Source organism: Sinocyclocheilus anshuiensis, unplaced genomic scaffold, assembly GCF_001515605.1.
Source record: "Sinocyclocheilus anshuiensis isolate Anshui unplaced genomic scaffold, SAMN03320099.WGS_v1.1 scaffold112, whole genome shotgun sequence".
NCBI classification, from domain to species: domain Eukaryota; kingdom Metazoa; phylum Chordata; class Actinopteri; order Cypriniformes; family Cyprinidae; genus Sinocyclocheilus; species Sinocyclocheilus anshuiensis.
Window position 1 is genome coordinate 1,339,493 of NW_015557175.1, and position 22,817 is coordinate 1,362,309.

Consider the following 22,817-nt stretch of genomic DNA (forward strand, 5'->3'; position numbering starts at 1 on the left):
TGGAAAAAAAATATCTGATCGTAGCTTTTATTAAAAGTGCATTTTGGTATTTTTGATATTATGTGATGGAAATTACATGATTTTTCACTTTTTTTGGATAAAAACTTGGATAATCTTCAACCTGTTAACATAATACATTAACTAGCACTCAGTTAATTTTGAGATTAATTACAAATATAATGTGCAAATAAAAAGTAATATGTATATAATATATAGAATATATAATTACAATGAAAATTTGAAGTAGAAAATCTGAAATAGTATTTTCTTGTAAAAAGTACTCCAATAATCTTTATCTGATTTACAACTTCGAAAAATACATTTCTACATTGTATATATAGCAAAAAAACTAAATCTGTCCTTAATAGTGCTTTTTAAAATTTAAATTGTACAAATTACACATACTAAATGCATTTTAATGCAAGTTGTAATGAAAAAGTGAAAAGTAGAGTTTTCTTGTTTTATTATTTATTTTTAGTTCCAAAGGGCCTTATTTTTAAGCCCAAAATTTTCAACATTTAAAATGAATTAAAGTAGCACAATAAAAAGTGTAATGCTATTATAATGTATCTCATTAAAGTAGAATGATGTTATTCTTATTTTATCATCCTAGGGGACAATAAATAAATAAATAAAAAATCCTGAGTGTGTTTGACTGACATCTGGTGTTTTGTTCTCACAGATAAAGACGAGTGCTCTAAGGAGAACGGCGGATGTCAGCATGAATGTGTGAACACCTTTGGCAGCTACAGTTGTCAGTGCAGAAGTGGCTTCGTTCTGCATGAGAACAAACATGACTGCAAGGAAGGTGAGAAACATGCTTACAGTATATGTGAATATGCACCGAGACAGTGTTCCTTTGAAGCAATAAGTCATGATAGGCCATGTAAACTCTCTTAAAACAAAAATGGTAGCAATATGATACAATATACCAATGTTCAAGTGATGAAATATGTCTTTACCAAAGGGATAGTTCATCCAAAAATGAATATTTTCAGCACTTTCCCACCCTCATGTTTTTCTAAACCTGTATGCCATTTCTCTTCTGTGAAACACAAAATGAGATATAATGAAGATTGTTCATGCTGCTCTTCTCCATAAAAATATAATTTATAAGTTTGCAAGTGTTTCACCAAATCTAGCAGAATTACGTGCTGTATGTCTGGAGGGTCACTGTGTTTTCTGTCTGAGGCACGAACAGCAGTCTGGTTGTTTTTATTTTCCCTATTAACGCACGAAACTGCTCGGAAACCTTCACCATGGATTTCAGCTCACTGACACTAACTAGCATCTGGATATTTTTAGAGAACGCCTTCCTCTTGCGGGCAGGAATAGAAAGAGAGTGGCAGTGCTTGGGAGAAAAGAAAGAAAAAAGTTGTCTGAGGAGGTTCGGAAATGCATGGCTTCTCCATAAAATGATAATTCAAGGTGATCACAGCTATTAAGATTCAAAAAGAACAAATAAGCACTATAATAGATAATAGATGTGTGGTCATGAGGAATAGAAAGAGAGTGGCAGTGCTTGGGAGAAAAGAAAGAAAAAAGTTGTCTGAGGAGGTTCGGAAATGCATGGATCTGTGTGCCAAAAACAACACTGATTCTCGTTGTCTGGAGTTTGAACGTTGCTCATATGATGAGCGAGAGGATGAGGTTGTTTGTGTGTGTATTCGAGTGTTGGATGTCACGTGTAATCGGTATCTCTTACAGCCGGCTGTGATCACGTTGTGAACAGCGTGAGTGGGACCATCACCAGCCCCAACTGGCCAGATAAATACCCCAGTAAGAAGGCCTGCACCTGGGCCCTCTCCACCACCCCGGGACATCGGATCAAAATAGTATGTAATAGTACAACCTCTCTCCATCCTTATTTACCATAGTTGGGTAATGTACAGCCCAGACGGTCATTCGTTCAAAACAAAACCCTGCAGAGTGAGCTTGACCCCAGAGTGAAGCAGGAGGACCTTGCATCACCCTGAAATGGTTTATTTTGCGATAAAGACCAGCTGACACATTATTCACTTATTACATGGCTATTAACAAATAAATAAATGAAATTATGTAATTTTAAATTATTTTATTTTAAGAAGAAAAAGTCTGTGGATTGAGGCATGAAACTAGCACAGCTATGTAAGAAATTGGGTTGTTTGGCACATTTATACAACATAGCATAATTATACAAGAACATTTGACTGCAGAATGCTGCGATTGACCAATCAGGTCCAAGTATCCCTGGGAGCAATGAATGAAAAATCGTGTGCATGTTTGTGCACAAATATTGTTTAATATCCTGTGTCTTCCTCAACATATAGACTAGATAACGACTAAGTACTGATAGCACTATTGCTCTGTTCCAAAACCTAGTGTGCTGCCTACGTAGGCAGAATTTAAAGGGATAGTTCACCCAAAATTAAAATTTGGTCATCATTTACTCTTCTCAAGTCGTTCCAAACCTGTATGATGTATTTCTTCTGTTGAGCACAAAAGAAGATATTTTAAAGAATATTGGTAAGCAAACAGTTGACGGTAGCCATTGACTTCCACAGTATTTTTTCCATACTGTGGAAGTCAATGGATACTGTCCACTGTTTGGTTTGCTTACCAACATTCTTCAAAATATCTTCTTTTGTGCTCAACAGAAGAAAAAAACAGGTTTGGAACAAGTTAAGGGTGAGTAAATAAAATGCAAAAACAAGTTCTGTGTGAATGGCCCTTTAGGGGTCGTTCACACCACGCATTTTTACCTTCCACTTTGTTGCTTTTCCATTGTTTTTCTGAACATGCACTAAATGGACGTGTTCAATGCATCATCTCATGCATGATACACCATCCTGAAAACACATAATTTCAAATTTTACATTTGTCTCTAGATGTTCTTTTTTTTTTTTTTTATCCCACGGCACTCTGTCTCATGTTTTTAACCCTTAAATGCATGAATGTTTGCTAATCATTATTGTATATTTGGGTCTTTAGCGACCCGGACCTATATATATCCAGCACGGATGGACCTCTAACTGCTGCAATAGCAAAAAATTATCTTGATATTTTAAAAACAATTACAGAAGAATAAAATAAAGCATATTTCATTTCCTTTTGAAACTTAAGAGTTCAATTTGAGCAGATGATTTTACCATCGCTGTCACCGTCAGAGCGCACTTCCACAGTACATTCAGCATCTGCCTCACATTCACGATCTCAACCATATTCTCAAAATATCGTTTTCAATGACTTCATATTCAATATTTTGATCACTTGCAGCTTATTCACCACATCCAGCATCAAATCTCAGTGACATTTATATTTCATTGCGTATAGTAATTGCTCTGCAGTAAAGCCATTCAAATCAGTTCAGTTTTTGCTGATGATATTCGTTTGTTTTATGCCTGCGGTAATTATGAGTGAAACATCACGTCATCATTGTGTATCAAAGAGTGCCACCTTGAAGAAAAAAGATGCATTGCACAAATTGAGTCATCAAATATGCAAATATAGTAGCGCAGGGAAAAAAAACGTACACATTTTCATACCTCGGGTCTGTAGCGACCCTATACACTTTTTACAAAAAAATTAATCAGAAAACAGGCATTATTTTATATTTTACTATTTATTTTTTTCTTGTTATATTGTTTATAAGGAATAGATTGAGGAATACTAAGAAAGTTGATGTCTAACTTTAAATAATGAAGGAGGGAGAGGGTAGAGAATGATGTCCCAGGTCGCTAAAGACCCGAGGTATGCATTTAAGGGTTAAACCCAAAAACTCATTCTTTGTGAACGGCCACTTAGAAGATAGCTGTCTATATAGACAGCGAAGCAGCTCACTACCATTCATTGTAATGGTATATTGAGTGTCTGCCGTTCAAACTTTGTTCAACTGTATATTTCAGGCTTTCAATGAAATCGACATGGAGCCTCATCTGGAATGTGCTTATGACCACATTGAGATTTACGACGGTCGGGATGGGAAAGCACCAAGCCTCGGACGCTACTGCGGTACCAAGAAACCTCAACCGATCATATCCACCGGCAACCAGATGTTCATCCGCTTCTTCTCTGATAACTCAGTGCAGAAGAAAGGCTTCGAGGCTTCCCACACTGCAGGTGAGTACATCCATCTGAATGAAATATACAGTACCACTAAATAGTGGAATTACATATAGTCTCATATAATACAACCTAATAAAACAATAAGCTATAAGAGACCATGCAGTGCTCCACTTTGTGTCATTAACAACAGGCCATGGTAAAATCCCTGACGCACATGGTTCAAATGGCTTATTGCTTTTTAAATATGACACCAAAGTTTAATAAATAATGACAATTACAATGATGGGTTCAGCTGACATAAAAGTTTGAGAATCCCAAATGTATAGCATATATTTTTAGCACTATATTGCAAAAAAAAAAAAAAGTAAGCTACAGCAACTCTCTGATGTTTATATCATTGAGTGCTAGTCTCAGTCACACTTCTGGCTACAAGAGACTATTGACTTGCAGTGATATGCTGAGATGCTGAATGCGCCGGTGTTCATTTTCTTCTCTTCTCCAGAGTGCGGAGGCCATCTGAAAGCGGAGGTGAAAACTAAAGACCTCTACTCTCATGCCCAGTTTGGTGATAATAACTACCCCGGGGCGTCCGACTGTCAGTGGGTGATCACAGCAGAGAAGGGCTATGGCGTGGAGCTCATCTTCCAGACCTTCGAGATCGAGGAGGAGGCCGACTGTGGCTATGATTACATGGAGCTGTTTGATGGGGTGGACACCAAATCACCCAGACTAGGCCGCTACTGTGGATCAGGGGTAAAGCACAGATTTAGATTTGCTGCATAAAATCAACAAACATCAAAATGTTTCTGCATTTCATGTCAGAAGTTGTTTCAAGCTTGTTGTAAAAGTGATCTTTAAAGGGATAGTTCACCGAAAAATTTAATTTAGTCACCAATTATTCACCCTCATTTCATTTCAAACCCATAAGACATGCATCATCTTTGAAACTCATGATATCATGAGAGATTTCTGTCCCTCCATTCAAAGTCAGTTCCACCAAAATTTTTACGCTCCACAAAGTTCACAAAGAAATTGTAAAAGTCATCCATATAAATCAAGTGGTTTAATCCAAGTCTTCTGAAAATACGACTGCTTTATTATTTAACAGATTTAATTTAAGCTTTTATTCGCATATAAACATTGATCACATACATAGAGCACAGCAAATATGGTTTACAAGCTCAAACATACTTGTGTGACACATAATACGAACAAAAGCAAGCAAGTTTGAGCATATATTTAATGCACTACTTTGGTGATCAGTGTTTTTATATGAATAAAAGTTTATAGTAAATCTGCTTACCATATGTAGTGATCAAACTGCTTGATTCATATGGATTAACTGTCGGATTCTCTTTATGATCTATTTGAAGCATCTATGTTTTTGTGGAATGGACTTTTAATGTAGAGAGAAATCTTTCAGGTTTCGTTAAGATTTCTTCATTTGTGTTTTGAAGATGAATGAAAGAATGACATGGAACGACATGAGGGGGAGTAATTGATGACGGAACTTGACATTTGAACTATCCCTTTAACTTGCAGTTTTAGCCCACATCATCAAAACCTGAATGCAAATGTTCCATAATAAAGTTTAATTTAAGAAATTCCAAGAAACCAATCACTCAGCACCAGCAGTACTCTGTGTGAATTAATACAGCTAATCACGCAGAACCACATTTCTTTGCCCTTTCTCACTCTAATGACTTTGTTAGGCTTGATTGGTTGCTACAAGCCATCGGACATTGTGTTTACTGGCCCTTATAGTCCCGTTTTACTCTGCTGTCCATTACCTTATTACAACAGATGACACAGCCCACCACTTGAGAACCATTGCCTTATAGGATAAACACTGATCTTTGAAACAGGCCGTCAGGGATTTTCCTCATTTCTAGTTCTGGAGAAAAAAGTTGTATACAACTATGTTACATACAAAATTTCTGAAATAATGAGTCCGTGTGTGTGTAAATGCGATTAGCTGTATAGGGCTCAAAACAGCATGATTATTGTAATTACTTCAGTTGATGCTGAGTGTAGACAAGGTATATTCTGATACTGCCGATGGCATTGGACGCAACCGAGAGATTTGTTTAAATTGAACCAAGAGGATGTTAGACAGTGCACATTTTCCACAATCAAGTTTTGGTAGCTTGCCATTTAGAGCATGCTTTTAATCCAAAGCAACTGACAACTTACTAACAGCAGGGAATATGTCCCTCGAGCAACATGAGCTTAAGTGTGCTGCCACATTAGGCTGTCACAGCCCAAAATAACCCATTTAAGCTTGGTCAGAAAAGAGCCACTGCACAATGGAAACTACTCTGAAACCGTATCAAATGCTTTGAGGTTTAGGTTCTTATGTGAAGCCCTATAGGTACTTTTCACTGTCTACATAGGCAGCTACCTTCTAAAGCTCAATGTATACTTGGTTTTTGACGCAAACACTAGAGTATGCTTACAGTATGCGCAATCTAAATTTTATCATCAACATAGTACAGAGATACTGGGTGGCGACACTTACCCAGCCTGTGTTTCATAGTCAAAAAAGAAACGCATTAGACCGAACTCTAGTTTAAATGAGTACAAAGATACTTTTATTGGTCAGCACTTCAGGAGAGAAATAGTGCAGACACTGGAAACTTTCCAGTGAGCATGTCAAGCACCTGTGTTTGCGCATGCTGTCAAATGGAGTACATAATAATTGTGTTTCAGTGCACCTATACACTAAGCATTCACATCAAAACTGAGGTGTACTTTGGACTTAATAAAACATCCTCACCAAAAAAAAAAAAACAGACCACAAAATATTCAACTAGAACTCACCGTTCCAAAACATTCTAATGTTAGCATGTTGCTAAGCTAATGACTCTACTCTCGTAAGCACAAATATTGGATGAATTAGTTCATTTTAATTACATGGAACTACTGTTATTGCTTTTCAGTACTCGATAAACAATTGCTGTATATGTTTTGCTAATTATATTAAAATATATATTTTGGTAGAACAATTTCAGCCAAAACAAGGTATTCTATATAGAAGCATAATTTCCATGCCTGATTTTAGGTACAGTTTTCGTGTGGAGAGTGCAACTATGTCACGTTGTGTTGACTATGTAGGTAGCACTTTAGAACTGTAAGGTGAAAGACAATAGTTAAGTCTGGAATGCACGACTTTTAAATTCACTAGCGCTGCTTTCCATTCTGAAGGGCTCATCCCGATGCCTTAGTCCCTGCGTAGGTTTTACCCTCTAGAGTAGGAGCTTTGAAGGGTGTAGGGGACCAAAAGGCTGTTCTTCAGAACACACTTCTGCGTTGTCTTGAAAAGTCAATTAAGGAGGTGCTATTGTTGAACAGTTAACCTACGTAAATGGGAATAATGGGAGTGCAGTGTCCATTAGTTGTACCTTTCGAAATACTTCATTCTCAAGGGACCTTTGAAGTGACCAGTTTTGAGCACTTCAGTTTGGAGAAACCCTTCGTTATGGTGGCCATGATTGTTCACGCTCCGAAGTGTCCTTCGGAGGCAATTTATCCCATCAGATTTACCCCATGCAGCGTAGATATGATACCCTTGCTGACTGAAATGGTTGCAGAGAAAAACTGGGCATCATACACTAAACGACAGTGGATCAGACTTTTCAAGTCATTCTGAAAGCAAAATCATGCAGAAACATGCACCTCATAGCTAGGAAATGCGTGACAAAATGAAAACAATGATGATGGCCGAGTTCGAGTTCCGGCTTGTGGTCTTTCGGAGTCCTGTTAACTCAGTGTCGACTCACTCTACACGCTCCTGGAGGGCCACCGTCCTACAGATTTTAGCTCCACCCAGCTCCAACACACTTGCCTGGAAGTTTTAGTGAGTCTGAAAACCTTGATTAGCTGGTTCAGGTGTGTTTAATTAGGGTTGGAGCTAAACTCTGCAGGAACCTCAAGGAACAGGTTTGGACACCCCTGATCTAGACACTGAAGTGCACAAAAACAGTGGGTCCCAATCCTGGTCCTGGAGAACCCTCAACACTGCACATTTTAGATGTCTCCCTATTCAAACACACCTGATTCAACTCATCAGCTCATTAGTGAAGACTCCAAGACCTCAAATGTATGTGTCAGATAAGAGAGACACCAAAAACGTACAGTGTTGGGTTTCTCCAGGACCAGGATTGAGAACCACTGCACGAAAATTTCAATCATTAGGATTGATGAGGTTAGTTTGATGTAATAAAAGGGAATTAGTTCCATCCAATGTGCTCACAAGCTCACGTCTGCCTCCATCTTTGTGTTTTCAGCCTCCAGAAGAGATCTACTCCGCCGGTGACTCCATCGTCATCAAATTCCGCTCAGACGACACCATCAATAAGAAGGGCTTCCACGTGCGTTACACCAGCACCAAGTTTCAGGACACACTCCACTCCCGTAAGAAGTGACCCCTAGTGGCCGGGAGGGGCCATGCAGGGCCTAGGGGGAAGTGAAAGGGCCCCAGGGGGAGGGCCTCGCCCATCGCTCGGAGCCCCCCGGCCGCCAAGAACACCCAGACTCGACGGACCAGCCGCAAGAACGCCAACCGCACCTCAATAGTTCACAGGGGTTCTGGCATCCCCTACTGACTGTGAGGAGTAAAGCCATTCTGCAGTAGACCTTGTTTTTACCTTTTTTTAATTATTAAGTTCGGGGCAAGATGTGGAGGGGGGAGGGGGGTGGAATGTATTCAGTTGCTGGATACCAATATAGGGGCGAAATCAAGGGTGGGGAAGGGTGGGCGTAGTTGATCGGATACTGGAACCCCCCTCCTTTTTTCACCTTTCGTGAGCCGAGAGTGTGTTGAAAAACACAAATACACTAAGGAACTCCTGCAGGAGGATCGAGCAGTCAACCAAACTCACCAAACCAGTCATCTGTGCAACAGTGGGATAGAGGAAGTGAGAAGTGAGTGAAGCAGGGGCATTCAGGACGGTGTTCCTCACATGTTTTCCAACCTTGAAACGTGAGATTTACTGCTACACTGTGGGGAAACAACCGTCTCTTCTTGACATTATTGGCGTTGCTTGTTCATAAAGAGTCTCCTTGGCCGTTGTGGGCCAGTTTCTTTGTCATTACTTGAGCAAATGACACTGTATGTCAAAGAGATGCATGTGGTACAGCTAGAAGGAAATGTGGACGTAATGGCACCAGCATTTGTAATAACTCGTTTTTTCCTGGCCAGTAGTCCAGACGGTTCCCTGCCCGAAATTATCACTCTCTCGAGGAGGTTTTTCAGAGTCCGTTATCATATTAAAAGACTAATAAACAAAACGTGGCCCATGTCTGATGGCTGTTAATTGCTTTTGCATAAAAACAGGATGGTATGGTGGAAAATATTTAGTTTTCGTTAGTTTAAGCACACACTCTTTCAAGGTCCTGTTAATTTGCTGCTGTCCTTGTAGCATTCACTCTGTGCTTCGCCAATCATGAACAAATTAGGCACAATCGCATGAAAATTGCTGGGTCCTCTTGTGTCCTTGCATCCCACCGCTGTTTTCTTTTATCTTCTTTTCCCTCTTTTTCAGGCTCTTTCCTCACAGTACATGACCAACTGTTGTTTTCAAAATCATAGTATGCGTCATAGTATGATAGCTGTGTGTATGGACCTTAGTCAGGGTAAACATAAAAAATGTAAAATTAGACATGACCTATGAACTTAAAGATGTAGTTCAGCCAAAGATTCTGTCATCATTTACTCCAAATTTGAGTAAATGACTTAATTTCTTCTGCGAAACACAAAAGAAGCCATTTGGAAGAAAATTTTTGTCCATACAGTGAAAGTCACTGGGGTCCAAAACAACATAATGTTGGAATCCATTGACTTTTTTTGTTCTATGGACCCCCCCCCCCAAAAAAAACCTGAAACATTCTTCAAAATGTCTTTTGTGTGTGCAAAAGAAAGAAAGGTTTGGAATGACATGAGAGTGAGTAAATGATGCCAGAATTTTCCGTTTTGGGGGAATTATCTCTTCAAGACCTGAAACTTATTGAAGTACAGCAACTGTATATTGTCTTCAACAATATTGAACAAACTATAGTGTCTCGTTTTCATTCAGGTCAGATTACGTACGGTGTCTACTCTGACTAAGGTCCGTTGTCTCTGCACCCAATACAATTTTGAGTTAAAACCTAAAAGGATTGTCTCTTTTAGCAGTCCTCAGATGGCCTATTGCTAGGTAGATGTTGCTCTTGCACCGCTGACTATGGGGAAACTGTTAAAACTGTGTAAAATGTTCATTTGTACCAATAACGTACCTCACCGTGTGGGAGAGTGTTGGGATGGTGCTATTTCAAATGAGCCCTGCGCCCCAGTCATTACGGTCACTTGAAATCGCTGTTTCTCCATTGATATGCAATGTCAGTTGGGAAAAGAGGATGTTTGATGTCAAATCTGTGTGGAATAGTGCTGAATAGCACTATTGAAGGTCCAATAGTGATCCCCTGATCCCCAGGGTTGATCATTTGATTTGAAGTGTTAGCGCACTCCATTTCCAGGATCATCCCTGTGAAGTATGCAGTCTGCATTGCTGCTCCCTACCTCTCTCTCTTTCTGGCTCCTGCAGAGCTCCTTCAAAGGCTGTTGACTCTGTCTCCTCTGTTTCATCATTTCACACCTGTTTGCCTTTGTGGATTTACCTAAAGCTCTTTTAAATCTCAGGTTCAGGATATCTGATTGTTGTTACCCACTGAATCATTTCAAGACACTAGATTTTAGTTGTTGCAGGACTTGGTTACGGTTTGACTCGGATGTGTGAAATCCAGGAAGGCAAATGATGAGGATTATGGTTTTAAGAGGACACATTTTGGGGTTTTAAAAGGTTTTAGACGTTTCTGCAATGCCTTCCATCTGAACCTTCAAGCCACGTGTGCTGTGACCAAACAAGTTGCTCGATATACATCCTTGCAAGCTTACCCTCATGCTCAAGATCAACTAACTTCTATCCTAGTTCTTCAAATGGATTTTATTTTGTGTCTAAGAGAACGTCTATACCCAATTTAGCATCTCTGTATTTGAATATGCTTCCTAGCATAGCTTTTTAGAGTAGCGGAGCACTTGTACATTTTGCTAATCGAAGCACATCCTCCTAAGCATTATTAATGTTTTTAATGCCCAGGTTATTTCTTGTTAGAAATAGTGTTTTGTGGGCAAATGTGGGATTCAAATGATCTGTTTTAGCACATTTCTGAAATGTTACCTCAGCATAATAGTGTATGCTTGATTTATTCACCCTGACCGGCCTTCCCACATAAGACTTGGTACATGTTTATGCATTTTATCATATGTATGTATGTAAATATGTATTAATGTATTCAAAGTACACTAAACCATAGATAACTTGATAAGAACTAAGGCTATGTGTAATTGCAGACAAAAGATGCAATTTATTTATATTGTATAGCTAATTTTCACCTATGTATTGCACAGTGTTAACAAGTGCATCTATTTCATAAAATGTTATTTTCATTTTGAAATGCTTCATGTCACATTTTGTCTTGTAGACTCAGGAATTATGGACTGACCATTTAATTAATTGAATTAAAGCCCAAATATACCAATTCAGTTAGAGTAGTTAGCACTTTCAATTATTTTTTTTCTGATATAACTGGTGTTTTTCCAACTATTAGGAAAAGTCCTACATGTTTTAAAGGCATTCCATTATTTTTCTGACGGTTTCAAGGTCTTGAGCTCACATCTTGATGACTGTGGATTTCTAAATAAACCATATATCAGTATTGAATTTGCTATATAACAGATTATCAATTATGCATGGTCACCACAGTGCATTATTAATGCCTAGCTACCGTTTCCAACATTAAATATTAAGCAGAATTGATGGGAAGAGCTAAATAAAGTCAAGTAAGTGTTTTAATAAGTTTTAAGTTTCTTAGAAAACTCTTACCAATGATAATGTGCACAGTAAATAGTTCAAATGTAGTGGAAAACTATTATGATGATTGTTGATTATAAACTGAAGTATAAATCTTTGCATTTTTGATTTGGTTGTTGTAATGTGAATATGATATTTTACCTATGATATAACCATAAATAATCATGTTCGCTCCATCATAAGCCATTTTTGGGTGAATCTTGCCAAAACTGTCAAGAAATGCCAGGGACATATTTAATCCCAAAATTGACTGGAAAACTTAGATATGTTTTGCATAAAGACAATAAAGCACATTTAACCAACAACTCATCCATTGTCAGTGGCCTATACAATGTGAACATATTAATGTTACATATTAACTACAAATTAATTTTTGTACATTTGTCACCATATTGTAGTAAAATGTAATACATTTTTATATGGAATTGAAAAACCTAAAAATTATTATTTTGGAGGTGAAATATGACCTGTACATTTCTCTGTGAGATTCACCCATTGATGGCAGCATGTATTCTGTGTGACTGTTAATGTGTGAATATTTCTCTAAAATATTTCCAGTCAGTCCTTAACATGAATATCAGAGAAAACCAGCTAGAGCTGTGAAGGTGAGCTGAATTCCTGCATGCAGAGGGCATTGGAGCACAGCGGAGAGCTTTTAGGAGGACAGCGAGTGTCTGTGGCTGAAAGTGGATTGCTGCTGAAGTGCTTTAATATTTCCAGACAGCTGGTTAAAGGGTCAAAATGATCAAGCCGAATGAAGGTCGCCTGTGATCCTTGTAACTTTTTGTGTGCATATGATTTGAAAGACGGATAATTGGCACCAGTCAAAAAAAGATAAAGACACGTCGGGTTAAGTGGATCCGTTTGGTGCGCAGAAACACGAATGTAAACAGTGGTTTCACTGGGAACTTGAACAAACCACATCACACAACAATACTCTGCAGAACTCGGTGTTTGTGTCGTTAGAATCTTACACAAGCCAGCATGAAATTCACCATGGTTTTACACTTTTATCTTATAAAAGTCCAGACAATAACCTTAACATTTCACAGGCAAAAAAAAAATAAAAAAATACATCTCTTTTTACTACGTTTACTTTGAAATATAATTAAGTGCCCTAAGCAGTATGATCAGTACTGCAACCCTCTTCATCGGTTTTAGACTAAAACAAAACAATGCACAGTAACCTCTTACATTAATGTAGGAAAATGTCGGATGTTGTGTTCCTTAAAGTCAACATGAAATCAGAAATAGATCTGGTCTTATTGAGCATGTTATTACAAAGAACAACACATTCTCATGGCAATTTGTAATTATTTTACGTTTTAACACATTTCTAGAATTTGCTCATACTTATGTTTTCATATGATCCGCTTGCGTTCCTCTGAAGGTTAGGTTAGGGGTGGACCTTCATGGGTTTTTTTTCTAAATATTGTACATTTTCGTACAAATCAAACTCAGCAAACTCAACACCAATTCACCAAAATGTAAAATAGTTGTCTCATGAGATCAAACTGGAAAAAAAAAATCCTTCAAGTGTTATTTTAGTATTGTTATTTTATAGTATTAATATAATATGCACTATTATAGTATTTATTAATATTTTGAATGATATTTTATTTTTATACTTTGTTTTTATATTTAGTTAACATTTTAATCATTTTGATATGCACTTTTGTCAGTTTTATTAGTTTCTTTTTTTATTTAGCTTTAAATTCTTTTTTATTTCAGTTTTTTTTGTAATTTTAGTACTTCCACATTTTCAGTTAGTTGCCAAGGAAACCTTTTAAGTTTTTATCATGTAATATTTTTATTTAAGTTTTATTAATTATTAAGTAAAACAATGTAATTGATAACACTATTTCCTGTCTCTTATTTTTCTTCTGTAACCAAGGCTGTGTGGATACTGGTTAATGTTAAACAATAGCCAGTTTGCAATTCAGTATTGTTATACTGTTGTAGCTAACACAGCTTTTTAAAAATTCTGAGAAGGTGATACATTAAAATAATCTGGAGGGTGAACCTGAGTTTTTACCAACCAATCAAATCCTGATGGATAAAATGACATGGCAATATGTAAATATTTGACATTTTGGTGAATTGGATCTCATTCATAATGGAGAATTATCACAATCTTACATTTTTTGTACAATCTACTTAAGCAACAGTGACGGTCTTGTTTAGGGTGAACCATCATGTGAATGTCATTTTATGTTGACTTCAACCAAAATGTACAGTAGGCCTTCTAGATTTGGGGTTCAGCAAACTTTACCATCAAGGACGATGAGTAAGTAGCTTCATCTTACACTTTCTCCTTCGTTGTTGTCCTGCTGCCTCACACAAGATGAATTCACAGAATTCATGTTCTTCTCTTCTGAGACTTCAGGGCCTTGTCACACTTGAACCAAAATAAGACTAGTCGGCTCTTTTAGTCAAACAATAACATTTAAACGCAAGTCCCTGACACAGCGATTCTTGATAGCAAAGATTCACCTAAATGTGTCTGACATAATTTCCCACATCTGTCAGGACTCGCTACCTTCATGCACTGTTAACTACTCACATACTGGGTTTCCTAATTTCTAACAGTGTGCCACATGTGTCAAATACTTCATTTTCCCAAACCTGCTTCCCAAAGAGTTCACACATGTCATCTTAACGTCACAAATAATCACAGTTGCTCACTTGAAATCCACCTGGTTCCTCGGCCGGTGAAGGATGTGTGATTCAGACCAGTGTGTCCTGAGCGAACTGTGACCCGGTCCACCACAGCAGACCTCCACAGACCCCCACGATCAGGACCACCAGAGTGGCTTTGAGCACGGCTCTGGGAGGACGGGTGAAGTCGCTGGGTCCCATTGTGGCCAGCAGTGCGGTCGTGACGGTGAGCGTGAAGGCGATGGAAATGGCCGTGTTGATGGCCACAATCTGACCGAACTTGGCGAAAGGCACGATGACACAAAAAAAGAGCGGAATGGTTGAAATCACCGTAGTGACGGCACTGGAAACTATAGCAACGCCCACGTGATTGGCTGCTTCAAGGGTCCGTAGCTGCCGTTTGATGGAGGACTCCTGCAAGAAGCAGAGGGAATGACACCCGTGAATTTAACTTGTTTGGAGACTTTGTCTCCTCAACTGCTTCTTTCACGTGTGGGGTCCCCCAGGGCTCCATTTTGGGGCCTATTCTGTTCTCCCTGTATATGCTCCCCTTAGGACATATTTTTAGGAAATTTGGTATTTCTTTTCAATGTTATGCAGACGATACGCAAATTTATCTGCCTCTGAAATGAAAAGATACTTGCTCTTTAGCGCCCCTATTGCAGTGTCTTGAGGAAATTAAGACCTGAATGGCACTAAATTGACTTCATTTTAATGAAAATAAAACAGAAGTTATGCTGTTTATGCCGGGAGGTACTTGAGAGTCATCAGATTTGGACCTTGGTGAATTTAAACCACTTGTGAAGCCCTATGTAAAAAGTTTAGGTGTTATCATGGATTGTGATTTTAAATTGGACAAACAGATTAACTCGGTAGTTAAATCTAGCTTTTTCCAATTGAGACAACTCACCAAGGTGAAATTTTTCCTGTCTTCTAACGACTTTCAAAGAATCGTTCATATTTTTATTTCAACTCGTCTGGATTAATGTAATGGCATCTATATAGGTATTAATCAGGCCTCTATCTCCAGACTGCAGACCGTCCAGAATGCGGCAGCTCGCTTGCTGACGGGTACACAAAAAAAGCGGGAACACATCACCCCCGTTCTCGCCTCTCTTCACTGGTTATCTGTCCATTTTAGGATTCATTTTAAGATTTTGGTATTTGTTGTTAAATCTCTTAATGGTTTAGCACCTATTTTGCTCCCCTAAGAGCACTTAGGTCTGCTGACCATTTGCTTTTAGTTGTCCCATGGGTAAAGTTGAAGAGCAGGGGTGACTGAGCATTTGCAGTGGCGGCCCCGAAGCTCTGGAATAGTTTGCCCCTCTGCATTAGACAGGCTCAAACACTTGCTGTTTTTAAATATAGCCTAAAAACTTATTTTTATAGCCTGGCATTTGACGCTATGTGAGAGCTGCTTTCTTTTACTGTCTTTATGGTGTCTTATTGTTTTCTTTTGTGTTGTTGACTGTTTGTATCATTTATATTTTTATTCTTTTATGTGTGTACAGCACTTTTTTTGTAACTAAATTCACAATGGCATAGAGATATATTCTGCATTCTGATTCCTCTCCTCCATCTTCATGAGGATCAGACGTGTTTATTTCATCAGTATGCTGACATTTCTCCTTGTCACTGGATCCGTGCTCAGAAGCAGCAGGTTTTCTCCATTACACTGTGTAAAGATGAACAGTAATCCTCTCTGACTGCAATTTCTTGTTTTAGTCATAAAGATTCTTTACAATTTAGTCAATATTTCATTGTTATAGTCATTCATTTGTACAGTTTTCTCTAGGTGAAAATATTTTAGTCGAAGAGAAAGTGTAACAACGAAAAATATGAAAATTGTTCTTGATATGAAAGACCTGAGTACACTACTGTAATTCAACATTGCGATTTCTTTTTGTTTAGTTTTTTTAGTATCTATGTTTAGTACATTTTTAGGGAGTTCCTCCACACCATGGCACAGCTCAAGTTCACTTGTGCATTCATGTGTTATTTTGTGCAGAAGTTGTAATATTATGTTCATCTTGTGGATGTTTTTGATTAATCTATTAATGTATAGGATGCATTTGGGTGAGTTTATTATCCCACTGGTAAAGCGCTGGTGTTCATTCATTGTTCAGCAACACCTCACTCAGCTCAAATGGGTCAGTCCCCCACATTATTAGCCATTGTTGCTTTATTTTTCTTCTTCACTTGGTGCATTCATGCCTTATCAGAATAACTGTTATTATGAGATTCTGACTTATAAAAAGTGTTTGCGTCATTGTATTTTCTGAAAGCTCAGACTTGTACCATTTAACCTCTGCAATGTCATGCATTGAAACACTGAATAATGTTGAAAATCGCACCAATTTCAAGTAGTAAATTCCTATAGTAATTCCTCCAATTGACTATTGTTAATGTCTAATTATTGTCAGATTAATCTGAAAATAAACAAAAGAGTAGCTAAAAAATAGTTGGATAGTTAATGTCTAATGTTCTGTTAAATAGGGGTGTGCCCGAAGCCGAATACCTTATTCAGAAAGTCACGGATAATGGCTTCAAAACAAATAACGAATAATTGTGCTGAATAATATTCGGCTGAGGCTGACACAGTCACTCCTGGTGTTTGCTGGATAACAGGTGATCCAGGGGAACAGAGCGATATTATACATAACCTCTAAAATCACTATGCAATATTGAGTGTGTGAACTGAATGAGTGTAAACACGAAAGAAATGATCGCAAATCAAACAGTTTCCTCTTCGTGTATCTCTCAGAAATCAGAGCTTGGCAAGAGTAATATCGACTGAAATACTACTGCTTGATATGTCTATTTAAATGTTTTAAACTTTGTATGATAGGCTACATGTCTCACTCTCTGTCTGAGACGACATTTATGCAGGTATATTTTTATAATTTGTTCAGATTTGCATTTGTATGCATAGTAAAGGCACTGTACTATGCATTGAATGCATAGGTTTTTTTTTTTTTCCATATTCTCTAATCAGCTATTTATAGAGTCAGCCTCCTCTTATTTGAGGTTGCGGTTGTCCTGACATTTCTCAGTACACAGAGTTATATATATTTCTCTTATTTTAATTTTATTAACATTTATTATTACTGTTTTAATTAGAACTTTTTAATCATGAAAGGTCCTCGAGCTGGGACTCGAACTCGGGTCTCCCGAAGCACAACCACATTACACCTGACTGACTATTCGAGCACTGACTATACGAAGCTGTCGGCTCCGAAAGTTAGAAGATATTTAAATAAATGTTATAATCATAATGAAAAATATTATTTTATCAGTTATACAAGGCATATTTGTTCATATTAGGCATATTAGTTATACATACATATTTGTAAAGTGATGGCTACGAAGAAAAAAAGATCAAACTAAAACATAACGGTTTTCTCAAGTAATTGTACAAACTTCCGGGTAAAGCCCCGCCCACTTCCGGTTTTATCTGAATACAGATAAGGATGCAAATAATTTTGAGATTGTTACAGATACAGATACAGATATCGACTCCGCTGCACACCCCTACTGCTAAATAAGACAAACAAATATAGTATATATATATATATATATATATACATCCATATATAACTAAATATATAATAATAACTAAATATATCAAACTAAATATATAGTAATAAATATATAAAAATAGGTCTATAATATAAAACATAAACAATATAATAATAATATATATTCACATATAATAAATATAAATGCACTTTTTTATTAATAAGACATTTGCAACTGTTACTTGGGTTGCGGTTTTGTCAATTGATTATCCACATAGTTGGGTGCCTAAAGTCTAAAGTCCTATATAAAATAATATCCAATAAATAATACAGTTTATAGTTGTGGTCAACATTTTACATTCACTTTGCAGTATCTGCAAAATGTTAATATAATATATATAAATTAAATCAAAAGGCATTTGCATAATGATTGTTTAATGATTTGCAAAGTTACGCGTTTTATTTTATTTTTTGTACCCACTAAAAAGCTGATGAGTTCTGGAGTTAATAATGTTGCCACAGAAATAGAATTCCGAGTCTGAGGATGTGAACGTCTCCAAGTAAAATATCCAGGTGGTCATATAGTAATTACAGTAATCATGACATGGTGTGACTGCACCTAAAGTTATTATCTAGCGGTGTTGTCATATTTCCTTTAAAATGGTTTAATTATCAGAATGAATTGCATTTTTCTTCACACAAAATCAAAACACTTCATTAACAACCCTTTTCATCAGTAATATTGCTGATGAGATTATTGAGTGTATGGGTTAAACACACACAGCTCACGCACGTGAGGAACACTTATAACTATAGATCTAATAATTATGAATGTATTATCAATGTGTTACAATGCATCAAGAAAACCATTAGAATTCATTATTACATGCACCTTAAGCTAGTATCTAGTGTTGTTGTTTTTTTCTCATCGTATTTCCCTCCTTAAAATTGCTTAATTATAGCCATGAATTGCATTATTTGAATGTATTATTAATGTGTTATAATATAATGCATCAAGAATGTCATTATAAAAAATTTTTTATAGAGGGCTCCATTACAGGTTCCCTGTCTATTATGCATATTATATATGCATATGACTGAGAGCATGAACTTGTTTTTGGTTTTTATTTAGGAGATGCTGTTTTATCCAGGGCAGCTTATAGTCGGCTGGTTTAAATGAGTTCCCTGTAGCATCCCAGCGCTCAGTGCCTTGCTCTAGGGCACAGTGCTGGAAGAAAACCCCTGCACATGAACAGCTTAAATGATTACCCTACATGGGATCCATCAAATCTTCAGTGTTACACGCCCAGAACACTACCAAATGAAGTGGGGATGTGAGCATATAATGAAAACAGTCAGGAACAAACTTTTAATTTCAACAGGAGATTTCAACACTAATGGTTAAATGTAAATCATACCGAACTGTGATTAGCTAGTCCTGAGGTGTCAGCGTCCCCCGCCAGTAAATATCCCTCCACTAGATGAAGGCAATAGTCCACCGAAGAGCCCACCAATATGGAAAGAGAGATGGCTTCAACCGCACCCATCTCCCATCCCAGCCAATACATCACCGCCACCACCAGACACACCATACCTGCCAACACACATCGTGCCAAGATTTAATGCTTATTTAAAACTTTTCAGGGTCCCATTTCAAGGTCACACTGCTCAAAAACACTCCGTTTTGTCCCCTTTTTTTTTACATTATTATTATTATTCCTTCCTCTACTTGAATTCAAGCATCATTGCACATTTTTGAAATCTATTTCCTTGTTTAGTTGGACACGTAGGAGTGGGATGATTTTCTGAGTCTCTTTTCATTTTGCATAATTTGTATATTCGTTCAGTCTGAGTAATCACACTTGTAGTGATAATATTCCCGGTTGAAAGCGAGTTAAATTACAGTCATGTCTGGCATATTGTATTAACATATAAATGAGATGGGAATAGAGCTGCACATTTCAAAGGCAATGATTTTCACCGTCAGTACATATTACACGAGTCAATTAAATTCAACAGAATGGCAGACACCGTCCAAAGGGAGATACTGCATTTTAGTATCCTCAATGAAAATTAGTTGGCCGTAATAAATGGTGGTAAACTATTTCAAGGGGTCACAGTGAATTAAAGAGTGAATCTTACACAAGCACACCCAGGTCACATTTCACGCAAAAATAAAATGAAATCATTATCTAAAGAAGTATTAAACCATTTTAGGACAGTTTTACATTTTTTGCATTGTGACTTATTGCACATTTGACCTCCAAATGTTTATTGCTTTAATGTATCTGGATGTTGTCTATTTGATTTTTGTTGTTGTAATTCTCATATTTCTCAATCATAATTCTCATTAGTTTGTCATATACTGTAATCAGTGTTATATTATTTATACACTACTTCAGTATTTATTCATATTTTGAATTAGCTTTTATTTTTATATTTTCAGTTTTCATTTCAGTAATTTTGTTATGTGCTTTTGTCATTTTAGTTTCTCTTTTTAAAAAATATTTGGCTACACTTTATTTTAAAGTGTCCTTGTTACAGTGTAAATATGCATTTAAGTACTGAGTAATATTAATTAACTAGATGTACTTACTATATGGCTAGGGTTAGGATTAGGGTTACTTGCATGTAATTATACATAATTAATTGTTATTATTATAGTAAGTACATGTAACATGTGTAACAAGGACACCTTAAAATAAAGTGTTACCAAATATTTATATCTACCTTTTATTTATTTCTATTTTAGTTTAAGTAATGTTAGTACTTCAATTTAAACTTATTTTATTTCACTCAGTTGCTAAGGCAACATCTGTCATTTTAGTTTAGTTTTTTTGTGTGTTAATTTTAGTTAGTTTTAATGTTTTGTAATGTTTTTAATATTCAACAAAATATTTTTTTTTAATTTTAGTTAACATTAACAACACTGTAATGCATTATTTTTTTTACTACATTTAAAACAATTTATTATTTCAATAAACTTAATTCAGTATAAATTATGCATTATGTATTATACATATTTAAAAAGTAAATAATACATAAATTTTTTTGCCACCACTATAATTTTAATTTAGGGATAAAATCAATTATTTTAATTGAAAATAATATCACTATGCAAAAAATAAAAATAGGCTTACATTTATTTGTGCATAATAACATTTTCTTTGTGCACTCTTTTTTCCTGTGATCTTTAGGTTGAAATTAACATCTGATGCTCACTAAAAAAGAAGAAAAAGAAAAAAACTAATAGTTAATATTTTGTGCAGGTATGACATACCCATAATGCTCAGCAGGATTGGCAGCAGCAGAAGCGGATGGGCAGTAAACACAGCTACTGATGCGATGCAAATGGCAAGTGACAGCAGGAGACTGTAGAGGGCGCTCTCCACACCTACAGTCAAGGGGAAGTGCATAAAGAGCAGTTCAGAAAGGTTAAATGCAACATAAATAGAGAATCTGACTGCAGATTCATTCAGAGTGAAGTTAATAAGCACTCATGTTAATGATGTCTGCGCCTCAGACTAATCGCTCTTAAATTGCTCATTTATTTAATCAGAGCCATTTTTTATCAAAGCTCGTTTCTGTCTTTGCCACATTCTATTTTTGCTCTCTTGCCTATAATTTCCATGAAGATCTGTTTCCAGTGTTGGCAGGTCTGGAAGCCTCGTCTCAGGACCGAGGATGCTGGGAGTGATGCGAACTGCTTCTGCAGGAAACTCTCCCATTGGAGGAAATCAGAATGAGTCTGAAACGAAGACTTTCCCTTGTAGGTGGTCTGAAACAACAAAAATTAGAGCTGTCAAGCGATTTGGCTTGGCTGAGAATTTGGCTCAGAATCCCCCTCCTCTCTTCCAAAAAAAAAAAAAAAAAACATTAAATATTGAATAGACTAAAAAACTAACTTTAGAATTAAATATTTTGATTCAAAATTGCTTTTTTGTGGGAAAAAAAGAACAATCCCACATATATGACCATAATAGCTCAAATACATGAACATAAGAACTACCTGCATGTATAAACGTAAATAATTTGCTAATAAGATTCTCGTTGATGAGTTGCGCGCTTCTATTCTATGGCGAATGGTAATTGCAAGAGCTGTCAATATGAGTGATCAATGCAATCCCAAACAGTCCCCAATTGGTCTTTACTCATCGTCCCTACCCACTAAACACAAAACCTGACAGCCAGTTTCTATTGGTTGAACGCTCTGATGTTTTTAAATGACATTGGAAAACAGCATATCATCATCATCGTGACACACTCATATGTCCTGTAACTTTAGCAAAGCAGCATGTAATGCCATTCTATGAGAATAACCACAAGATCTATGTGTGGTGTTATGCTGTGTTTGAATTGAGAACACCTGCTCTAAATAAATATATGTGAACTACTACTATTTTGGTGAAGCTACAAACCAAAACACGTCCCAAAATATGCATGTGTATACTGTTTACATGTACTTGGTATTGTTTAGGCTCTACCTGAAACAACTATGCTTGTTGTATTTTGCTAGTTGAGACATTTTCAACAATATTTCTGTCATGACAACTCTCGGAGAGATTGGCATGGTAATGTACATGACAATGTTAATGTGTTTGGTCTTGGCGAAATAGATCTGCTACGTGACCTGCTACTGCCAATATACCCACAACATGCTGCTGTGAGCATGTAAGAAATATTGCTGCTG

General features: G+C 36.8%; 3 protein-coding genes across 3 annotated transcripts in view; 1 reads left to right on the top strand and 2 right to left on the bottom strand.

The window, feature by feature from the left end:
- The window catches only part of LOC107678424 (bone morphogenetic protein 1-like), a 94,589-nt gene extending 84,786 nt beyond the window's left edge, over nucleotides 1-9,803 (top strand). Inside the window, exons 16-20 of the mRNA XM_016473678.1 lie at nucleotides 683-808; nucleotides 1,708-1,835; nucleotides 3,885-4,098; nucleotides 4,547-4,797; nucleotides 8,331-9,803. Coding sequence (XP_016329164.1) covers nucleotides 683-808; nucleotides 1,708-1,835; nucleotides 3,885-4,098; nucleotides 4,547-4,797; nucleotides 8,331-8,468 — 857 coding nt within the window. The 3' untranslated portion in view covers nucleotides 8,469-9,803. The remainder of the gene's footprint in view (nucleotides 1-682; nucleotides 809-1,707; nucleotides 1,836-3,884; nucleotides 4,099-4,546; nucleotides 4,798-8,330) is intronic.
- A 4,465-nt stretch (nucleotides 9,804-14,268) lies between these two features.
- Nucleotides 14,269-21,506, bottom strand: LOC107678473 (protein dispatched homolog 3-like). Its single transcript, XM_016473749.1, has 3 exons — nucleotides 21,408-21,506; nucleotides 19,546-19,721; nucleotides 14,269-15,023 (listed from the first exon to the last, which is right to left on the bottom strand). The coding sequence occupies exons 1-3, from the start codon at nucleotides 21,409-21,411 to the stop codon at nucleotides 14,679-14,681; spliced, it is 525 nt and encodes a 174-aa protein (XP_016329235.1). The 5' UTR covers nucleotides 21,412-21,506; the 3' UTR covers nucleotides 14,269-14,678.
- Nucleotides 21,507-21,698: 192 nt separating this feature from the next.
- Nucleotides 21,699-22,817, bottom strand: part of LOC107678372 (protein dispatched homolog 3-like) — a 48,607-nt gene continuing 47,488 nt past the window's right edge. The window contains exon 18 of the mRNA XM_016473610.1: nucleotides 21,699-21,905. Within this exon, the coding sequence (XP_016329096.1) occupies nucleotides 21,699-21,905 (207 nt within the window). The remainder of the gene's footprint in view (nucleotides 21,906-22,817) is intronic.

Bases quoted from the DNA above. Each gene is read 5' to 3' on its own strand.
- LOC107678473 (XM_016473749.1), bottom strand. The intron at 15,024-19,545 runs GTATGATTTACA...TGCTTCTTGCAG, and splicing joins GACTAGCTAATCACAGTTCG to GAGTCCTCCATCAAACGGCA.